The sequence below is a fragment of the Stegodyphus dumicola genome, chromosome 9, assembly GCF_044657685.1.
Source record: "Stegodyphus dumicola isolate Sdum_Otavi_A_Nest chromosome 9, ASM4465768v1".
In the NCBI taxonomy this organism is placed as follows: domain Eukaryota; kingdom Metazoa; phylum Arthropoda; class Arachnida; order Araneae; family Eresidae; genus Stegodyphus; species Stegodyphus dumicola.
This window is the reverse complement of record NC_140776.1, coordinates 120,645,728-120,669,341: the sequence shown is the minus strand read 5'-3', so window position 1 is coordinate 120,669,341 and position 23,614 is coordinate 120,645,728. Positions and strand designations below refer to the sequence as shown.

Here is a 23,614-nt window from a genome sequence, read left to right as displayed (position 1 = left end):
GTAAAACTTAAGATCCTTACAAACTTACTTGCATTTTTAATGCTTGCCTTAATCTTAATTATTTTGCTGACTCTTGGAAACAAGCCAAAATTTTTCTTATGCCTAAATCACACAAAGGTGTTTCTAAACCGGATGGATACAGACCTAACAGCTTATTATCGAACCTCGGAAAAATTTATGAACGTCTCATCCTCAAAAGCTTAGAACCTTATATGCATCTTCTGCCTAATGATCAATATGGTTTTCGTAAAAATCTCAGCACCACTCGTCAACTGGTCAGGATTATGGAATTCATCGGTTCTGCTTTTCATAACAAGCAAAGTGTAGCGCTCCTTATGCTGGACGGGGCAAAAGCCTTTGACCGCGTCTGGCATAAGGGGCTTGTTTTCAAGCTCATCAACCTTGGATTGTCTAGAGAATTAATTCTCCTGATTTATTCCTTTTTGCAACATCGCAAGTTCTTCGTCTCACTAGGCAATAAAACCTCTACTCTGAGACCTATAAGAGCTAGTGTAACACAAGGGAGCATCCTCGGACCGGTTCTTTACCTGTTTTATATCTCAGACTTTCCTCATCCTGGACTTGACAACTACTTTCTTCTTGCATGCTACGCCGATGATATGGCGATAGCCATCAAGTCTATCAACGCTAATCATGCAATTGATAAAATGCAAGATTTTCTTTGCACCGTGGAGGACTGGTGCACCAATTGGGGAGTTAAAATTAACGCCAGTACGTCTCAGCTTTTAATCCTTCGCAAAAACAAAAAAACGTATTAAGTTTAAAGAACTTTTCATTTTTCAAGAGCCTGTTCTCTTAGTTACAAAAGCCAAATACCTAGGAGGGATTTTTAACCATAATCTCACTTGGACCAACCATATTAAGAATGTTAAAAATAAAGCAATTGGAATTATGTGCAGATTTCTTCCAGTAATGGGAAAATTTTCTAACCTTAGCCTAAGAACCAAGAGACATATTTCTACTACTTGTATCCGACCTATTCTTTGCTATGCATCTCCAGCTTGGAATACTGCCTCTCCTAATCAATTTCATCAACTTCAACTAATGCGGAATAAATTTCTTCGTATTATCACTAATGCTGACTTATCCGAAATGAACTTCTTCATAGAGATCTTGAGCTTGAAACCATCACGGAATTTATTCAAAGAACAAATGATAAATTCTTCTCTAAAGCTGTCCAATGCAACTTTGTGAACTATTCTCAAGTCTCCAACTACGAAATACTCAATGAAGACCGCAACATAAGACCACTTGCTGCTCACACCTTCATGGGACGAGACTTCTGCTTCTTCTCTTGCTCCTCAATTGGAGGCGGTAATTTCTTTCATTTTATCTGATAAAGACAGTGCTGTAATCTAAGTTGTTTGGATTGCTAATGTGATGTTGTAACAGTCGTTGTGTATTGATTTTCTGTTGTATGGGTTGAATTTGTGTAGTTTTATAGTAGTATTGAACTTTTGTTGTTGTTGTATAGCATTTTCAACCATGTTTTGCATTTGTCGAATTTGAATTATGAAGGATCCGTTCGGATTTTCTTCATCTTGTCAAGTTCCGTTCACCTGATAGATGTCTTTGTCCTTTTTCCTTTTGGTACCCCTCTCACTTTTCCTTTCTCCGTTTTCTCATCCGAGATGTTTTCCATTTCCTGAATTCATTATGTCATGTGCCCTTGGGTTTAATTTAAGGAACCGGCAACGTTGCACCTGCAATAGCTTGGTAATATAGAATTGTCTAAGCTTGGCGGCACACTGCGACCTGCTATCTGTCGTTCCAACATGTCCCACATATGCTGTATGGGGGCAGGCCATGGCACATGTGGAACGGTTTAACTTTCTAGAGAACTCAGCACCATTTGAGTTTTATGCGGGCAAGTGTTATCGTTCATAAATATCCCGTCGGTACCCAATGTAGGGATAAAAGGACGCACAAGAGTGTGGACTTTCTTCGCCTTATCGGACGGCTGTCACGGAACCACGTGGAATCACGTAGAGGTCGGTGCGGCCGTTCGTTGCTATTTCAGCGTATACAAGTAAACCTCTTCCTCTTCTATTGGTTTCGTTCAACGATGTTTGGTGCCCGATAGCGTGTCCCTGGCTCAGCCATATTATTGCTTTTCGGGAATCGTTCTAGATGTTAAATCGAGACTTACCCGTAAAGAGTATGTGGCCGCACAGCTTTGGTGTCCAACTGTGATGTTCACGAACCCAATTCAACCTCGCTCTGACATGCGACGGGGACAAAGGAACACAAATCATTCGATTCGGACAAAGGTCGTAGGACATACAGTCCACCTTCATGTAGTCGACGTGACACATTTTGGCCGGATATGTGCCGTCCTGCAGCAGCAGAGAGCTGCGACGCCAGCTGTCTACGGCGTCTTGCAACAGGACGCGATCGTTTCTCACTGTGGTAGCGATTCTATAGTCTATTGATGATATTATGATGCACATTCAGATCTTTCGCAACAGCGGATTGTCTGGCACCAGCTTGCAACATTTCCGACAGTCCTCCAACGAATTTCATTGTGCAAGTAATGTCTTCGGCTCGTCCTCTGCGCTTTGGCTATCTCGGATTACACGGAATTATCGCTGCTTGCAAACTGAACTTGAATACCATTTTGCATTCGAAGTTTCTTTAGAGATGTTTTCGGGTTTTTCTTTAGAATGTTTGTATATTTATAAGACTCCATATTATTTTCCATAAACACTAAATTTGTTAGTAGAAAAGCGGCTAAACATCCCTAAACCATTATGCCTCTACTTCCATGCGTAACATTATTAATTTGTTTTTTCGAATTCATTTCTTAATTCGGATTTTGCCACATATTAATTCTCCCGTCGGGCCTAATCATATTATATTTCGACTTTTATGCAAATATAACATTTTTTCAATATGATTAAAATTTGTTTACTATAGATGTTCCGAACGCCAAGCGAAGTTTCCTCGTTTTCTTGATGACGAAGTATTTTTCTTCGTATTGATTGCCCATTGTATCCAAGTGCTGTTATGATTCTTCTAACAGCTTTAGGGTTAATGATTTTTGCAAACCTTTCTTCTAAATCCCGTACAAGTTTTAAAGCACTAATTTTGGGATTTTGTTGGATTTTTTCTAGGATAAATTCCGATTCATTCTTGTTAGCTTGGAGTGCGATCCATCGGTGCTGAACAGTTCTACACAACTGACATCGCTTTAATACATCAACAATAGTTTAAACGCTTTGCATCAAGGATTTTTTTAAAAAATATTTATAAAATTTGTATCATTTTTAAAATCATGTTCGAATGGAACTCGTCTAATTTGCGAATGCAAACGATAATTCTCGTCATGTATTTTCATTTAGGAAAATAAATAAATAAATAAATAAAAATATGAGAAACACCATCTTCCAAGACATTTCAATAACATTTGGTCTGTTCGAAATATTATGAGTTACTGAATACTTTTCGAATAAATTAGTTTATTCCAAGGAATATTTTGATGATGTTTATTCTGTAACAAGCAAGTTTTAAAATACAGAAAATATAATGTACAAGGGAAAAATTTGGAGTGTATGTTTTAGTATTTAGTGCAAGCAATTTGCAAATGATTTCAAAAATACAAGTGTCCAAAAACGAATGTGAGCCACTGTAAACTGGTCATTTAAATTTTGGAATACTTATGTAAGTTCATTTTAAGAACATTTTGAATAAAATTTTAGTCCAAAAGAGCGTTAGTCCGAATGGGCTTAGAACGGGATTTTGCGTTGTCCAGTATAAACAGCAAATCATTTCTCAAATTGTTGCCACCAAATACCAGTTGCCCCAGTATTTTCTTTAAAGGTGTTTAATGAAGAATCTGCATGTATGTATTATGTACACAAAGCAAAAAAAAGGGGGCGGGGGACAGTTCTATATCTCCCGTTCTGCTGGGCGGATTGATGAAATTCAAATTGCATTTTTCATGTCTCGAAAGCGCGACTTAGGATATGTATTAGATTTATACCTAGATATTTTGACAAAAAAATATAGATAATTTGACAAAAAATCGGACTTTTTCTGAAATGCCAAGTTTTTTCCATATTTCGATTCTACGACTCAAGTTATGCCTAGATATTAAATTTTGTAATTTTTGGTGAGACATTTATGGAGAAATTTAAAAATGTATCTTGGCGCCTTTTTAGTCCAAAGGGGCAATTTGCCCAGGAGGACTATTAATTTCGTTTTGACATTTTGCGTTGATTCACTACAAGCGTTGTTTTACTTTTCAAATTTTTGCCACCAAATATTGTCGCCCTGTATTATATTTAAAGAAATTAAATAATAAAGAATTTGCATAAATGTATGTACGTTTCTTGCATTGTGATAAAACGGTACCTAGAGCCATCAAATTTTGAATAACGTAATCCTCTTGCGACTATGGCCATCTGGAAGCCCAAATTTGAAATTTGTTTTATTATCGATTTCATATTTTGTAAAACTTTAACGAATTTTTAATTAACAAACTCGAGGATTACAAAGCGATCAATGACAACGTTGTACACACACACACACACACAAAACACCATTTTTATTTCTTGCGCGCGAGATTGTATCGGAAATTCTAAAGATATGCTCATTTTAAAATTATTTTGCGATATTGCACTTGAACTAAATTTTATGGTTTAAATGCGAAGAGCTTGATATTTAATAAATAATGGTAACACATAAAATGTTAAAAAAACGCCCCTTTGAGCATAATTTAAAATCTGAAACCTTCAGATGTTTTATTTTTAATTTTATTATTATTATTATTATTATTATTATTATTATTATTAGTATTATTATTTTCCAGTTTGAGCCAAGAGCAATTCACTTGGCGAACTTCTTAATTTATAACAAACTATTTTCTTTTCCTTTTTACTTCCTTGTACGAAGTAAAAAGGAAGTATTGTAGCCGCGAAAAATTTCGGGTATCATATTTTAACGAAAATATCCATTTTGACCGCTATCGAATGCAATTTAACGATGTTTTTGAGTATCATCTGTACGTAAGAACTGAATAAAGGACTCTTTTCTCCCTCCAAAATATAAAACTGATTTAAAATGAATTCTGAAGAGCTTTTTTAGTGGCGTCTGTACGTACGTACGTATGTATCTCACATAACTCAAAAACGAATAGCGTCAGAAAATTGAAAATTTTTATATAGGGCTGCTATAACATGTAGACGTGCACCTTCCATTTTGTTTGCAGTCGGCCTTTGCGAATCGTGCATTTTTTGCTTTAAAAATGATTGAACTGTGCTGTTCTTATCTTCCGGTTAAGGTTTTTATGCCTTTAACTTGCATGTTATAGTTGAAGAATTATCAACAATTTAAAAGTTGTATAAGTGCGGCTAAGCCTATTTTTTTTTTTACCATATCAGCCATATTTGTTTACATTTGAAACTTAGCAAAATACTGGATTTGTTGCCAATCTAGAGAAACTAAGCTTCTCAACAACAAAGTAACCTTTTTTATTATTGCGAATTAAATTATGCTTAAATCCATTTTGGAATTATCTTTTAAGTCCTAAGTTTGTAACAGTTATTTTTAAGTTTATGCACCTTAATTTCAACTTTACCAGAATGAGTTTTTAGAATCGCGTTTAATGAACGAGAAGGAGTAGTATTTAAGTCGAAGTTCCTCGGACTGGCAGAAAGAATCAGAGTTTCTGAATGGCGCGCGTTTGCCTTTTGGCTACGTCTCTCTAAGCTGTTACTACGCTGGGCCATGGACCTTATAAGAGATATTATAAGGTTTATCTTTCTTATAAGGTCCATGCGCTGGGCCGTATTACGTGGCCTTGATAGCTTCGCTATTTAATTTAATATTTAGGGGGCCAGCTAGTTTAGATTTGTGTTAGCTTCAGCTAAAATCTTTTTAGTTAGTCATAAGTTTTTATTTCTTATTTTGAGTTTAAGCCCGTGTGGAGGCATTGCTGTACGTCCATAGAAAGAGGCCGACTGTATATCTTTATTGTGAGCAGTAAAGGGTAATTAATCCTTCTTGAGTTTATGTTTCTTTTCCTGAACATAAGCGATTATTTGCGTCGTTGTTCACTAGGTTCCTCAACACTTAATTAATAGATAAAAGGGAGAGACCCTACAAAAGTATAAAATTATCCTATATATTGACTCAGCCTAGCGTTCACAACAAATTAAGCCCGTTTCTACGCCTTCAGTGTCTTCGGTTGCCGAGTGAGACTAGAAGTAAACTTTCAGTTTTGTGCACCGAAAAATCTGCCTTCTTGCCGGCTGGCTTGTTTTTGCGTAAAAACTGTAATTTTAATTGTAAAAAAAATTTTTAAATTGTTTTAACTGTATTTGGTGTTATATGTTTTTCTACATTCTTCAATTTTTAATATAAATATTTTGAGTTTTTATGTATTTTTGCCGTGTCGCGAAGTGAGAACTGAATGAATCGAATGAGAAATATATCTGTAATAAAATTCGATGAAGTAAGTTTAAATGAAATGCCGGAAGAAATGCCTATAATTTAATATTCCTTACAGGAACACATGTAGTGTACATATCAGATATTTTCTTTTTTATGCTAACTCCTTTAGGCGGCTGGTCGTTCGAGCTATTACTTTTAGTGAAATAACATAGTAAATATGAAAAACATTCATTTCAATCCCGAGCATTCTATCAGGAATTCTGTGCTGGTTTAAAATATTTTGTGATTTTGCTCTTAAATTTGATGTGGTGTAAATGCGAAGAAAGTGATGCTTAATAATAAAACTAAAACGACAAAAAAAAAAAAAAAAAAAAAAAAAAAAAAAAAATTACGTTAGGCTGGTAACCTGCGATGTTCAGCGAGATCATAAAGAACCTTTACAAAGCCTCTGGTGCGACGTTAAAAGCTGAATCATTTGAGATTTTCTTTCTTTCTTTCTTTTTATTATTCTGTTCTCTTATACACTTCTCTCTTTCTGTTTATAAATATACAGAAGATCCGTTTTGGTGGTTTCATTTGAAAATATCACTTGTATCGTATATCCTCTTGCCACGGAGTGTTTCGGATTCACAGAATTTTTAAAAGCAGCATATCTAGAATATTTAGAATTCTGGACAGATTGTTAAGTTTTGGTATAAAGTGGTTTTTATAGCCGTTATATTATTTATATTTGTTATATTATTTCTTTAAAAGTAACGCCTAGCGATAACTTTTGACGACAAAATTGTTCTATTTGAAAAGTAATTCGACTCAGTGAAACGAACACAAAATTAAGGACAGCTAATTAATTGATACATATAATTCCTTTATAATCATATCCAGTCTTCATAATGGTCTTAATCTCCTTGCATGTATTCCAATAATAAATACATTTAATGCTTATAAATTTAATACGTTGTTCTCAATCGCATACCTATTTTAAATACCGAATTCGAGAAGTATTGGTTATCGCATAATGTACTTGTTTAGCACTCGAAGTAAACTATCATTTTCAGTTTATCAATCTTGGCCAAAATCTAATATGTCATTCCCATCGATATAAAAGGTCTTACATACTAAAACTGAAACGTTTTGGATATCCGTTCAAAATCGAAATGAAGTTTCAGATATTGTTATTTGAAGATATGCCCTAGAGATTGTGATAATTTAAAACAACATAGCTCTCACAGTTACGGTTATAGTGAAAAAATTACGAAATTTTCGAGTGGCAATACCCACATTTTTCCACCACAAATTGACCAGCGCATTGAAAAACCATAAGTGACTTCAGGAGGATGCATGTATGGGTAAAAGTGCCGTCGTAAATCATTTGCAAAGAAGAGCTTCGTAGGGAAACAGTGAGAACAGAAGTAAGGGGAAGGGCTAGGGAACTTTTACTAAAATGACAAGGTTTCAAGGTATACAACGTTTCAAGATAGAATCATCTCCCGTAACTTTTCAGTTTCATAGTCACCGCGATCCCCGATCTCACTTTTCACTTAATGGCTCTGGTATTATCTGAAATCTGTTATGTGTGCTGATTATGTCTACGAGATTTATCAAAATCGAAAGTGCCATAAACCGTTACAGAAACGCTATACAAATTCCTCTTGCGATGTTTTTTTTTTCTCTTTTTACCAAAAACGTTTTGAATAACTTTTTTGAAAAGAAGCAAGTTTAAATAGATGATTCATAAATAGTATATGTAGAAGAAAAATAAAGTGATTTCGGTAATATCTGTAACTGATTATTTGCAAATAAAAGTTGAAAACACGATTGTCCGAAAATGAATGTGAATAACTGTTATGCAAAAAGAAAAAAAAGTTTTCATAAGGATTATCAATAATCTCCTGCATTATCATCTGCAAATCTGGGCACGTTGAAAACTTGTAATTCCAATAAAAGTTCTCCCCCCCTCTCCTTTCTTGTGTTGTCGCAGGCTCTGTTCTTTACAAATTTTTCACGTCGGCAGTTTTTGCCATGCGTGCATCGTTTCGATACCTCTTAGAATGCGCTGATCAGTTTACGCAGGAAAAAGGTGGGTGTCGCCATTCGAAAATTTCGAATTGTTTTCACTGTTACCGTAACTGTGAGAGCTTTGTTGTTTAAAATCATCACAATCTCCAGCGCATATCTTCAAATAACCTTATCTGAAATTTCATTTCGGTTGAACGGATAGCCCGTTAAAAGTTCATAAATCGGGGAATTTTTATTATGACCACCGTAAAAAAGTCTTCATTTTCGTACTGAGAAATTTCATTACTTATGTTTTATCCTTTGCTTTATGGTAAGTGGATAATATAAAATTTTTTCAGCAATTAACTTTATATATTATATCATTTCAAAGTTTTCAGTCTCTTTATCTTTATGTCTATTTTTTCAATGACATGTTATTTTTTTTAATTCTTTCCTTTATAAAAAAAAGGGGGGAAGACATACGCGTCGAGAGCAATCAAAACCAAAGCTTCGAATAGGATCTTTAAATTCTAGTTTCTACACCAGAAAGTTACTTAAGTTAAAGCATAATTTATGCTTTCTTCCTTTCCCTCCTCTTCTGGCAACTTTTCTAAAGCAATTAACCTACATTCAAAGTTGGTCGTAAGTTTTGAATTACAGGATCAATTATAAAGATTATTTAACTACATGATTCGAATTTTGAAGTAAGACTGCTTGCTTATTCATTTCCTTTTAAAGGCAAATGTTTATAGTGGCTCACATTTGTTTCCGGACACTTGTATTTTTGAAATTTATTTGCATAGACCTTGTAATAAACATTGAAATGTAAACCTTTTTCCTAATTATTTTCCTAATTTATTACTTTTCTTCGTTTTAAGCCTTGTTTGTTGGACGATAAATATCATTAAAATATTCTTTGCAATAAACTAATATGTTCAAAAGCGTAAACCAGTAACTCACAAAATAATTTGGACCCTTCAAATTTTTGTTGAAATGTTTTGGTAGACGGTGTTTTCCTATTACAGTTTCAAATGAAAATATATCTAAAGAACTATCGTCTGAATTTGGAAATTTTTATTTGTATAACAAAATATATTAACAGTTTCATATCTGAAGCGAACAAGACACAAAATTTAACAACAAACTCAAACCAACCAAAGAAATTTAATAATTTATCTTTCTTAAAGATGATAAAAATATTCGAAATATTAAAGAAATCCTTGATGTAAAGCGTAGTAGATTTAGAAGAACGGTTTGCAATAAAAGTTTATTCGAAAGTTTTAGAAAAATCATATAGGTTGAGAATCACTGCCCTATATGATCTTTTATTCTGTATTTTGAAGTGCTTCAGCATTATCAATCAGAGATTTATTTATTTCTATTACATTATTATGTAAATAACGAAACGTCTATTTGTATGTGTGTATATATGTTTATATGTACGAATGTTCCCTGCATTATGGAAAAAAAAACGACACCTGGAGTCACAAAATTTTGAATACTGTTATTCATTCACACGAACATACTCACCTCCAATGAGCCATTGCTTACTTAAAAAAATCGTACTTGCGTTGACTGCAGGAAAGAATTATTAATTATTCTTGAAAATGTAATTGAATTTAATTTTTTCAAATTCAGGATGTAGAAAGTTGACGTTGCACTAAAACTTGGAGTTGATCTTTCCATATAACATAACACTGCTTGAAATGAGAACTAAAGCCTAAAATTAACCAATCACAGCTTAGCTGTAGTTACTTACGTAGTACATATACTGCGTCGCAAGCCATTACGTCATTCCGTTTCCTAACTTCTGCCATGCAAACATCTTCGCGCTGCTTATGCTTTTCTGTCTAAGATGCTTACGTCGTACTTTAAAAACCAGAGTACATAAAAATTATTGGTTTTAACTATGATCGGATAAATACCTTGTCCCTTGTCTGCCAAAATGATCTGATGTGAATCATCATGGAATAAAATTATGTTTCGAAACGGCCACGTCTGAAGTTGGTTATTCATCCGTCTGTCTAACAACGCAGTAAATTCCCTTCGACTGCCGGAAATTAAAAGTGTCGGATTCTTCTGTGCATTAAAATATCATATATAAACATAAACAAATGTAAGGAAGGACTATTAAGAATTCTGCGCCTAAGCTGCAATGATTTAATAAACATAATTATAATTAAAGGGAAATATTTCAAATAAAATTCCTATATTTCCACATAAAATTAAGCCAATAAAGTAAAAAAATTACAATTTGAAGTTTAAATAAATTCCATTTTACAAATTTATAATTTTCAACTAATATTCAAAAGATTTTTTTAATTTGAAAAAAAAAAATGTTTAGAACATTTTTTAAATGTATTAAATAGTAAAAGGAAAATCGGCGTGGAAAAATTGCCTTACAAGCAGTGACTAATAATAGTGGATATGCATAAAATTGTGACGCAAAAATTGCTAACAATAATTATAGCTACATAAAGAAAAATACCTAAAAGTGAACAATTGAAAAGATAATGAAACAATATTGACTCTTCAGGGAAAAAAACTTATTTCACACTCCTTTCCGACTGATCAGCCATGCTATTTTTTTCTTGCTATGCATATGCAAATCGAAAGTAGAAATGAAATTAAACGCAAATATTTAATTCCACAAATTTAGGAAAGTCATATGTATATCAAGAATTTCTCTACACGATATGAATTAAATTTAGAATTATTTCGAATTAGAGACTTAAATGCAAAAAAACCGTTAGAACAAAATGGAAGTATCGAATCAATTATATGAGCAAAACATGTAAAAATGTGAAAAAAAAAAAACATTATAATGCAAATGTAAATAAAAGGAGTAAGTACATGTAACATTACAAAAATATTCAATTAAAAGAAATTTAAAATTGAATTAGGCTAAAATAATTTAAGAAAATAAATTTGCTCTTGAGTTAGTAAATGCTTAGAAGCCAGAAAAAGAATATTACAAATTTATATTTCGTACTATTTACATAGGCACAAATCTTCCAGTCGAAGCCTGGCCCACCAGCGGCCGAGCGGTAAAGTCGCTGAACACTGGTAGTTCGGTCCGAGGTTCGAATCCCGCGAACGGGGCTGGCTGCATGGGCGTTTTCGTGGTTTTTTCCCATGTGTAACGTGTATACGAGCCAGTTTCCCTTAGAAAGTCCTCCACGAAAGGCATCCCTCCCTTTAGGCAGATAGCCCTCGAGGCTTTGCCATAATCACACACACATCCAGTCGAAGCCATCTAACGTTATCCTCTTTATTAAAGGTTTCTTTAATATCTTGAATGTCTCCACAAATATTCCTTATTCTTTTAATTTATAAAAGTATTTTTTATTACTTTTATATTAATATTGGAGTTCCAGTTGATTAATTTAATAGTAGTGAACTTAAAATTTCTTCTTTTGTCAAAACTTTTTATGGTGTGATGGTCAATAATTTGCAAATAAAGATAATACTAATATATAACATGTTGATTAGCATTAGTAGGATTAAATTTGAGAATGCTAGGATAGGCATAGCTGGTGTGCTGTCTGCTGCTTCCTTCGTACTGCAAAGTAATAAAAAATGTAAACATTTTGAAAATAGGGCACAAATAATGTGCCAACTTGTTTGCGGCCGCAACATGTTTACTGAAATAAAATGAAGATTTAATCTGCCTCGGCTGCCAGTTTCCTATTCATTACGGATCGGCATTTCAGCATTCTTCGCCATCAAAATTCTTGCTCTACATTACGGATTCAAACTTCTACTTTCTACACCAACAATATATGTTGTATTACATATATACCCAATCCCCTTTTCCCGACTTAAAATTCCTTACCCGGCCTTTATATTTACAGTCGTTGATCATAATCATATATTTTCAATTACAGAAGTGTTAAATGACAAAATATTCATGTTTTGGCAATGTTAAATTAAAAAAGAAAAAGAATTTGGACAAATAACGAAATCTAACATTTAATGCTGTCTCTAGTGTCCTAAATTGTTATTTGGGAAAGTTTTATCTCGTTGTGAAATAAAAGAAATGCAAGACGTTTGACTACCTTACAACAAAAATTGACCGGGAGAATTTAATTTCAAGATTTGCAATTTTTGATATCATTTTCAAGTTGCTTCGAGGAGATAAGTTTAAATCAAGTGCAGCAAAATTTGTGTGTAATTTAATAAGCCCTTCAAGAAAGTGTTCCACGTCAGGCCTTTTTTTGGTTGGGGGGATAGTATGTATGTGTGTGTGTATGCTAATTCGTCTAGCGTACGGAGAGAACTAAACTTTTGAGTGCTCAGTGTTGATGTTAACACTCGTCAAACGCTCGGAGATAACTAAAATTTTTTAATTGCTCAATTATTCTTTCAAGTTGTTTTTGATCACTTTCATTTCCGAAAACATTACTTGTAAACGTAAACATTAATCAGCTTGCGCGCGTCTGTAGTAGTTTAAAATCGAAATGTCAATTTATATTCATTTTCTTACGTATGTACTTTTACGTACATACATGGTACAATACGTCCGTGTTTCTTACGTACACGCATACTTTTAAACATTTTTTTTTATATTCGCCATATTATTTCTTTAAAAATAGTACATGATGATAACATTTGATGGCAACATTTCAAAAGTGATAAGTACACAAAATGAAACGGGCAAAAATTCAGGTTTGAGACCAAGCACCTCTGCTAAAGAGAAAAAGTGCTAACTGGATTATAGTGTTCAAATTAATTGGAACAATGTAATTTTTTTGAAATTTATGTACATACCTTCATTTACAGTGATAATAATGAAATTAATAGGAAATATGTTCTCCTTTAGCAGAAATCATGTTTAGAATGCGCTTAGGCATTGACTGTACCACCATGAAAGCTATAAATCACACTTATAGCGTTTTTAATCATGCGTGTTTTTGTCGTATAATCAGTTTTGCTAAGACGTCCCATGAGAATGTGCCATAAGTTTTCCATCAGATTTTAATCAGTTGAATTTCTAAGCCAAAGTAGCGCAATAATTTTATTTTCAAACATGAACTTTCCGATAGATTTTTAAAATGTGACCTGGAACCAAGTATGTTGAAATATTCCTGCAAAGATCCGGAAGAATGGCACAATCCTACGTTTTAAAATATCTATATACTTCGTTGAATACATCATTCCAGCAATAGGATCTAGATTCCAGTGCTATGTGCAGTGAAAAAGACCCCAAAACATGCTGAGGGTATGTTACAGTTTATGGGATATATTGAGATCTGACTGATTCAACCTTATTTCTTTTAACAACATAAGATGGGTAACTAAGACCAAATAATTATTATCGCTGCAAAAAGCATTTTTTCCATTCATTTATTGTCCAAGATTTGTATTTATTGGTACACAATAATAATTTTTCTTCATTTGACTATCCAAATTTGTTTTTAATTGGCTTTCTCGCCTTCCGACCAGCAGAGAGCTTTACGCTGCAAATTTGAAGGATGATTATCAATACCAATGGACAATAGATCTCTTTAAGGTCTGTGCTAGTTTTTATTGTATTAATAATGCTGTTTCAAAATAGCAATCGATCAGATTTTGGAATTGTTTTCTTTTTCCTTCCACGTTTGCCTTTCGTGTCTGAAGAAAGTTTCACTGTGTCTCTTGAGAATTAAAATAACGCTCGATTGTCAAACACCAACCGCGGAAGCAGTACTTGGATGTTGAACTGTCAAGTGCGATAAACTGTGCTCTCTTTTTAGGCATTGTATCCATTTTTAGTGCACGAAAATAAACGAATGAAAATATGCAAAAGTAACTTTTTCTACTCACACAAACATGTTTAAAAATGGTGCAATAATCCTAGTTAATTATCTGAAACCAGTTCTTAAGTAGTCGAAAGCAGACACCCAGATAACATTAAGGCAGATAAAATTCCTGTGAGAGACCTAGTGGTGCCAGCTGGTAACTAACTAAAAATTCTGTGAACAAAATCCCTTTGTCCCAGTTAATTTGTACACTACAGTATAAGCAAACATTGTAATTCTGCATTCATTGCTTATTACTACGTCTTTGTAAAGCTACAGTTAGTTAAAGCCAAACTTTAGAATTATTTACTTTAGAAATCTATATACCAGGGTTGGCCAAACTTCATGTAAGTAAAAGCCGCACTTTTGAATTCGGGAATGTTCGAGAGCCGCATCTAGATTTTCTAAAAGCCCACAAGTTCATATTTACATCATTATAGAAGTAGTGGAGGAGGTTTTAAATAGAAAGAAATCCCTGATAACGTTATAAAAAGAGTCTAAATTAATTAATTATTTCTTTTTGGACAATGAATAGTTTTAGCTTACCATATTTCATACATATATTTTATATCCACGAGCCGCACAAATTGCCTGCGAGAGTTATATCAGGCTCGCGAGCCGCACTTTGGCCACTCTTATATACTTTAACGTTGACACCTTGTAAAATGTTAGATTAGGTTTAATATATAGAAAACGTATATTTTGTGTATATGTAGGACTCGGTAGCTTTCGTAGCAATTTTGACTTGCGTTTTACAATGGACGTACAAGTGACGCATCAGTGCGTGGGGATGACGCAGTGTTCTTTTGCTAATGATCTGCCATATTGTTTGCTTGTTCTTTAAAAATGAAGAGCTAGACTTCAAAGCGTCATACTTTCGCTGTTGAAACTTAAATTCAAGAATAACGATGTCGCATTACCGTTTCTTTTTCTATAGTTTTAAGAATAATGAGAATATAGTCTCTTATTGTGGGTGGTACCTCAAGCGAGTAGTTTTCCAAACACACTACCATATTGGAGTTGAAGGAACGCGGCTGCGTTTCCGTCACCACTTCCTTGGAAATATCTTAAAATCCTGGCGACCTGATGGGCACAGTAGTTAGCTTTGTTCCCTGCCATACCGCTGGGCACCGGAAAAGGCTTGAGTGTTTGTAAAAGTATGGTGTAGAAACTTTATTGCATCAGATGGCGCTGTGTGCGCCTGAATTCCTTTGAGGACTTCAAAACTTTGATGACTGTGCGTGATGTAACAAGAAATTACAATTAAGTGCGCGTTGCGAACTAAATTTATATGTGCTTCTTTATTGTAAATGTATTTATTGTGTCGTCAATAAAAATTGGATAAAATGACAAAAGGCGAGAATCCTTGCTGCGTCTGACAGAAGCGAAATTTCTTTATTATTTGATTTGAATATTGAGGTTTAGAATAAGGCGAACGCGATATTAGATGTATGTACGTATTTACATATGGTGTCTTTTTGCGGCATTGGGGCACTAAAAATACACTGCGAGCAGAAAGCCACCTCGTATCGTGTGGTGATAGAAAAGGAGTGAAAGAAAAGGTGATAGAAAAGGAGATCCTTGGGCAATTCTCGAAGGACTTTCCTTCAAAAGAGCGGAATTGAGCAAAGTAGTACTCTCACCTGTAAGGTATTGTAATACCTATATTTTAGACTGCCACGAAAATCAGAACTGCGAAGTAAAAAGAATGAAAACTTTTATTTCTGGACTAAAATACAAATGAAAAACTAATTACATTCAAAATCATCAAAACACATCTTTAACACACTGTCATTTTACGCAGGTCGTCAGGAACCTCATTTTAAAAGGCAAACCGTTATCTCCCAAAAACGAAAAGCTTTTCTCCTCGTTCTTTTATTGTCGCGCACAACGGAATGCGTACGTCTGACCTTGTGACATTAAGGCTTAGCTAGATGGAACAATCTTGAATGTCCGCTCTGTGCTTTTTTTTTTCTTCTAGAACCACACGAAATCTCTAAGCCTAACTGCCCACATGCATGTGTCAATAGAACATGAGAATTCGCTGTCTTTACAGTATCAAGGGCACACGCCAACGACAGACACAATGCTATGCTCCTAGCCACGATAAAATTCGTGAACTTCATTCTAATGTTACTATCAGAGACGAGAGATAAATCACGATAACAACAATAAAATCTTAAATTGTTTACAGACCTAACGACGGAAGACAGAATCAGAAACCTTTCCGATAAACACACCCCTCGCAGAAATACAAAGGTGGTGTATTGTATTGAGAATACGGCAAAGCACACTAGGGCTATCTGCCTAAAGGGAGGCATGCCTTCGTGGAGGACCTTCTAAGGGAAACTGGCTCGTATACATGTTACACATGGGGAAAACCACAAAAACGCCGATGCAGCTAGCCCGTTCGCCGGATTCGAACCTCGGACCGAACTACCAGCGGTTTTACCGCTCGGCCGCTGGTGGGCCAGAAATACAAAGGAAAACTTTCCTTAAGTATACTGTACAGACCCAAAAGTATACTGTATAGAAGCCCTCCCAAAAGTACAGAAGCAGAACCGTACTTTAATTAGCTCCTCTTCCGTAGGAAATGGAACTTCCTGCACAGTATTTTCAGCTGCATTATAAAATGTTTCCGCTATGTGCGCGCAGCAGATCTTATGAATGTAGTTCCCGAAAGTTTCGACTAGAAATCTTCTGAAGAAATTGTAATCTGTTACTTTAAATTAGGAACATCAAGTCTATTTCCCGCTGGCCAGTTTGACTGGTAACCATGGGAACAACGGCTGCGGATATGACTCACTTAATTATTTCTCCCATTTCATTTTCATTTAACACGTTCGTTTTATGAAAAGCACGTGAATGAAGGCTGACCTGAAATATGATCTCGACGAAGTGAAGGAAATAAATGCAATCCGCTGATGGCCACACGAGTTACGACCACGAATGACAACGGCCTTTAAGTGCCTATTTTAAAGTAACAGCCTATAGTGCTGGACGAAACGAATTTAGTTCGTTAATGCCGTTAAGAGGACCAATGGACAGCTTTCGGCTTCGTTCAGAAGAATGGTCAGGGTCGTCATTTGATAACGGTCATATTTCAATATCAGTGGCTTTTTAGTAACTGTTATTTTACTTATCTAAGATAAAATAAAGCACCCCAATTTACTTTATTCCAGTAAAATCACTGAGCATTATATCATAACCATGAACATTCCATTTACAGAGTAAAGGTCAGGTGCAGTATAGGTTAGGTAGGATGTAAAGGTTATACCTGTTGACCAGCCGTATACAGCTGGTGTCCTTCATACTAGTACCGTAGAGAATAATATAGAAAAATAGTTGTTGCTTATAGTGTGAATTAATTACCGTATTTCTTCTTGCATAAGACACGCCTTGATTTGGGAACCCGCAAATTGAAATAAATAAATAAATATACGCCTGACGGGCTGTTTTTTATTCGCTTGCTGGATTACAGTTTAATAGGTGAAAAATGTCACATAAACTTATTGAAATCAACTTTAATTAGTGTATAACTAGTCATCGTTGTCGGAAATCCCATCTATTAGCTGGATCTCATCAGTGTACCCCCTAAAGTACACAATAGCCTACAGTGCAGTTTCCCCAAATGCATTGTTTCAGTTCATCTTTATTTTAAGCAGTCTTTTCCTAAAAGAACTCTTCACTCAGTGTGTATGTGTGTGGGGGGGGGAGGGGCTGCTTTCTCAGGAACTAGAAACGATATGATTTAAAACTTCACACCACTTTGTTCGTTAATGAACCGGGGGGGAATAGTTGTGAATCTCCAAGGGAATTTTAAATGTTTCGGATTTTTAAAGATACGGGTGAGCGAAGGCCTGGCATTCTAAGGGTTAACACGCACATCATGTATGCGTCGTCCGTGTTAACCCATAGCATGCGTGTCCAGTTAGCGTTGGTGTTACCACTGTATAAGACGCACCCAGTTTTTAGATACGAAATTTTTAAAGAAAAAGTGCGTTTTATACACAGTAACAAGTGGTAATTAAAACGAATTGTTATTATTTATAGGACAATAACTTTATCGCGGGGTAAATCGAAAAATTTAGTGAGGTTTTTTGAATACGAGAAACACAAGAGAGCTATCTGCCTAAGGACATGTGTGCCTTTGTGAAGGACTTTCTAAGGGAACTGTGCAGTCAGGCCATTTGCCTGGGTTTGAACTTCAAGTTTAAAGCCATAAGATCTCTTTATTTGTCAAAAATTAATATTACATTTTTTAATTTAACTTTGCCAAAACATGAATATTTTTCTCATTTAAAACACTTCTGGAACTGTAAGTATATGACTATGATTAATTATTAGGAAAGTAAAAGCCGGATAAGACGGATGTTGTGTGTGTATATATATATATGTATATACACACACACACACACATATATATATATATATACTTTCGGTACTACCGATTGCAATAAAAAAAGGAAGATGAGCAACTAGATGTTACAGCAGTCCCATATAAAAAATCGCAACGTTCTAAGGCTAAAATTTTTCAGTTATGCAAGATACATACGGACAGATGTCACGAAAAAATCCATTTTGAATTTATTTTAAATCCATTTTATAATTTGTTTTAGAAAAATAAACCTTTATTCTGCCCATATGTACAGATGCGGTGCAAAACAATATTTAAAAAGCAGTATTTAACAGCTCTGCCATGCTGGGAGGTGAACGACGAAGAAACTGAAGTTACAGACTAAAGTACGGAAAAGTTAATTAATAAGAGGAAGATTTATTTTCCAGTTATGATTAATTTGTGTTTCTCCAATGGAGAGAAACACTTCTGATACAATCTGGCTTTCGAGGTGCGTAGCTAGAAGAGGAGGTCCGCCCGGGCAGCACGGAGAAATTTTTGTGCGGAAACACATTTATAGGACTTAATATACACTCGGGGGAAGCTCCTTTGTTAGGAACTAGAAGCGATATCATTTGAAACCTTCACTCCTCTTTGTTCGTTAATGAAAGAAACTGTTGTGAATGCCCCGTATGTGTCTTTGGCAACTGTGTGGCAATCTTTCACCCTTCATTTCAGTCGCCGTTGGAGTTTACGTGGGCGCCGTCACCACCGTCGTATATCCCAATTTTTAGATACGAAATTTTTAAAGAAAAAGTGCGTCCTATACACCTGAAAATACGGTAATACACTATGGGTGCTGCTATAATCTGTTCCTCTCTCCATGTTGCGGCTGTTGTGCATGATATATATTCCGTTCTATTATTCTTCAGTTGTTCTTGAACGGAATGCTTCTCTTCCAGGGAGGTGTCCAATGGAACGATGAAAGAGTTGAAGATGTTCCCTCAGATTACGGAGGAAACAGAGGAGAATCTTCTGAACCTGGAGGAGGAGCCTAAGAGCCCCTATTCCTCTACGCCTCCTTTCAACCCGTCCTGCTCCTCTTCCTCGGAATCCCCAACGGATACTCCTAGCTCTCCTAACCATGAGGTAAGTCTATTTACTCTCTTCCTTCATTTCCGTTGGATCTGCATCAACTAGAGTTTCTCCAAAGATAAAGTTCTCCCCTAAAATAAACTTTTTGACTCTCAAACTGGGCCTAGTTTACGATAAAATTATTCCTTTCCCCCTTTCACCAACTGTCAAGAAATGTTTAGAATTTCTGTCCAAATCAACTTAAACGGCGGACTCAAGGATGTTGAATAGCATCACCCTACCCAGGAGGAAAAGTTCATTTTCCTAGCGTCTTATCTGAAAATTAACAAAGACGATCCTCTAAAGTCACGCTTTCAAACGCATTGCAGTACCATCTGAAAGGAACGTGGAAGTACATTTCAGTTTTCCATCTTTTTAGGTGAGCTTTGCTTTGTATGATACTGATCCTGATACAATCTAGCTTTCGAGGGAGCGGGACCAATCAGCCTATAAATCTCCTCTTTTCATTTTCGCCGTATTCTGGTGGTTAGAAAACACGAGACGACTAGAATGCATCGCTTAAATAACCAGTCTTAGTGTGAGCTAGAATAAAGCTAAATCGCCATTTTAAAATGCAGAAGACATGGCTAATTTTTTTAACATCTTAAGAAAATGGTATTGTTTCTATTAGGCGTATTTCCTGTCATGGCGTAGTAAAAACTGTTACCAGTTCACTCAAGATTCTGTTTTCTTGGATTTTGGATCGTATCTTTACTTCTGGCTTCAACTACTAACAGTTCTAGCCAGTAATTAATCATTATACCAGAGGCCATTAAAAATAATATGCAAAAACTGAAGGTGTATGTTTTAAAAATACACCACAACCGAAGGCGAAATCATAAGCTTGAGTAAACTCAGTAAATAGCAAATATAAGCACTTTGAATCAATCATATGTCAAATGGTATTAAATCTTTAACGATGCATTGAGTAGGAGATAAGCAACATTCATTAATGGCAGCAGCAGTCGAAATGAAATTCTCTTTTCTTCGATATTTGATACTTTGGCTGTTTATTCTGGCATGCAGCGGGAGATGCACTACTCCCGCACTTTCCAGATTCCTAAATGAATCCCCTTAGAGTCCTGACATATGTAAAATTCCAAAAATGAAGCTTCTCCAGTTGAGATAACCTTGTAAAAGTAATAGAGAAGTGAAGCCCTGAGCTTCAGTGATCAGCAAGCCATGTCTGGGGCAGGTGCAGAAGGTCACGGAGGTGAGGAAAGCTGATCAGGCTTTCAGTTAGATGAAGATAGATAGCTAGTAATGGTTTAAACTGTAGAAGTTTTTACATAACTTGTATGAGGTTAATAACTTAACTAAAATAACAAATAACTAAATAAACTAAATTAATAACTAAAAATACAAAACGTTATTCACCTCTATTCAGGAAAAAAGTATTGGAAGTTTAAAGAACATTTTGAATTTTTAATTTCAGGCAGAGCCAGATTTAGACTTGATAAGGCCCTAAGCTATTTGAGATATGGGGCTCTTTATAAGTCTGTTATAATATGTTTTAATACTATTAATATTATATTTTAATCCTTGGGGGAACCCTAAGCTATAGCTTTTGTAGCTTATACGTAAATCCGGACCTGATTTCAGGGAATATCGCCGGGCTCTGTCAAAAGATGGCGCACAAATATTATGCTCTGCTAATTAGCTCAACGGATAAAAGTAGAATTTCTCACTCTCCAGGAGTTTTGATTCCCGTCTTTCGGTGATGCTTAACACTTCCAACTTTTCATGACATAATGCCTAATTGGCTATTTCAAATGTTACAGCTACTTCAATAGCTCGGCACTTCTTGAGCAAAGCAACGATTTTGAGTTTTGCAATTTTTAAGCTAGAAACTGAGATACCATCAACTACTAGTCGTCTTCATTGCGGAGTATTATTATTGATTGACAAACAGCTTAGACAGTGTGCCACGCACCTTCTCAGAAAGTAAAATATTATGTTGACTCCTCTTTTACGAGATTATAGTCTACCTTTAGAAGAGGCATTTCAAGGTCATTTCTCCGCCTGGCTTGCTTCGTAACCATGGCAACAACAGCTGCAGATGGTTGAGTACTGTAATTTTTTACCGCACTTCATTTCCATTTAGCGTGTTTCGGTTCGTTAAAAGGACCCCAAACTCAAAAGACGTTGAGAAAATAAGTGTTCTGTGGTAATGACGAATGTGTTACGATCGCAAATGGTTAGGATCAGAAAGACCTTGAAACACCGATTTTAAAATAACAGTCTAGCCGCTTCCGCGGTCAGCCGTCTAAAAGAATTCTTATAAAGGAAAAAAAAAAAAAAATATGTAACGATTTTAAGCTTGGGCCTGTTTTGCTTGTACACCGTAGAGGGGCTGCTTACGGGTCTTTAGTGATTTACCCGTGGCCTTTTACTGTTTAGTGATTTACCCGTAGCCTGTATCTTTCCTAATCAAATAAGTTGAATAGCAGTAGATCTACATTAAGTGGGAATTTGTAAAGTCTATTTTGTTCTAAACCTTTTGAATTCGGCGTGTCAAAGTTCGAGAAAATCCTAGCTTAATTTTGGTACCGTGCCACGTGTAGAATCATACATTTGCCATCCGTGTCATCTGTCTGCCAAGAATGAATTGGAAAGTATTTGAGATAAGAGCAGCATATGTTGACAATGACAAGTCCGTTGCAAGAGACAAATATTATGGTATTATGTAATTTTTTTTTTTTTTTTTTTTTTTTTTTTTTGTCTCCATCGGCGGCTCTAAAAATGCGTGTCGCGTGTCACTCAAAATAGGTTCGCATTTCATAGGTTTGCCGTCCCTCTTCTGTTCCGATTGGTTCGCGCTTGATGGCTTTTGATGCCTCGGCGAATTTTTATCTTTTGGTGCTTAGCTTTTCGCATGTATTTTAATATTCATTTGATAATTTGTTGATGTACAAAGAGTTAAAAGTATTTTCCCCGTGAAGTAATGGACACGATTCAGAATAGATGCAGCTAGTTTCTTGCGATTTGGAACCAGAATTTGAAATAAGTGAGTGAGTGATGACAGTTTTCTAGATGATTTCGACACTAGTATAAAATTCTGGACGTCTGTTTATGGAACGCTTGTTTGTTATATAATTATATAAGAAACATAGCGGTAATGATACGAATTTTCAGTTTCGATTGGATATTATCGTTTGACTGCCATGGAATAGTGACTAACATGCATCTAGAGCCGCCGATGGAGACAAAAAAAAAAAAAAAAAAAAAAAAAAAAAAAAAAAAAAATTACATAATACCATAATATTTGTCTCTTGCAACGGACTTGTCATTGTCAACATATGCTGCTCTTATATCAAATACTTTCCAATTCATTCTTGGTTCGCGCTTGATGAAAGACATGCAATAATCGAAGGTAAAGGAATATCTTCCTGGATGTTTCTAGGTTCCACTAAGAATGGCTGTAAGACATTTTCTAGGTGTGATTATACTTACAGAAAAAAAATCTGATTTGGACAATGCATGATTTCCTTGTACGGCTTATTAAATTATATATATACGTCTATTTTTATTTTCCCTTAACTAGCATAAAACAATCGTATAGGAACCGGGAGACCACATTTTAGAAAGTTATGTTTCGTTATTTTTCAAAAATTATTATTATTATTTTTATTTATTTATTTATTTATTTATAATTTAAAACAATTATGGAATTAGAAGTATATGACTACGACTAACGATTGCAAAAATACAAGTCACTTTCGGTACTGCCGATTGCAATGAAAAAAAGGGAGGTCAGCAACTAAATTTTATAGCAGTCCCATTGCAAAATTTCAGCGTTCTAAGGCTAATCGTTTTTGAGTTATGTAAGATATATACGGACGTGTATACTGACAGATGTCACGAAAAAATTAATTTCGAATCCATTTCTAATCTGGTTTAGAAAAAAGAGTCCTTTATTATGACCGTACGTACAAAAGTGGCCCAAAGCAATATT

General features: G+C 35.1%; 1 protein-coding gene across 2 annotated transcripts in view; it reads left to right on the top strand.

The window, feature by feature from the left end:
* Positions 1-23,614, top strand: part of LOC118205143 (5'-AMP-activated protein kinase subunit gamma-1-like) — a 552,717-nt gene that overhangs the window by 171,476 nt on the left and 357,627 nt on the right. For both annotated transcript variants that reach the window (XM_085824013.1, XM_085824011.1), the window contains exon 2: positions 19,488-19,674. In XM_085824013.1, the coding sequence (XP_085680139.1) occupies positions 19,507-19,674 (168 nt within the window). In that variant the 5' untranslated portion in view covers positions 19,488-19,506. The remainder of the gene's footprint in view (positions 1-19,487; positions 19,675-23,614) is intronic.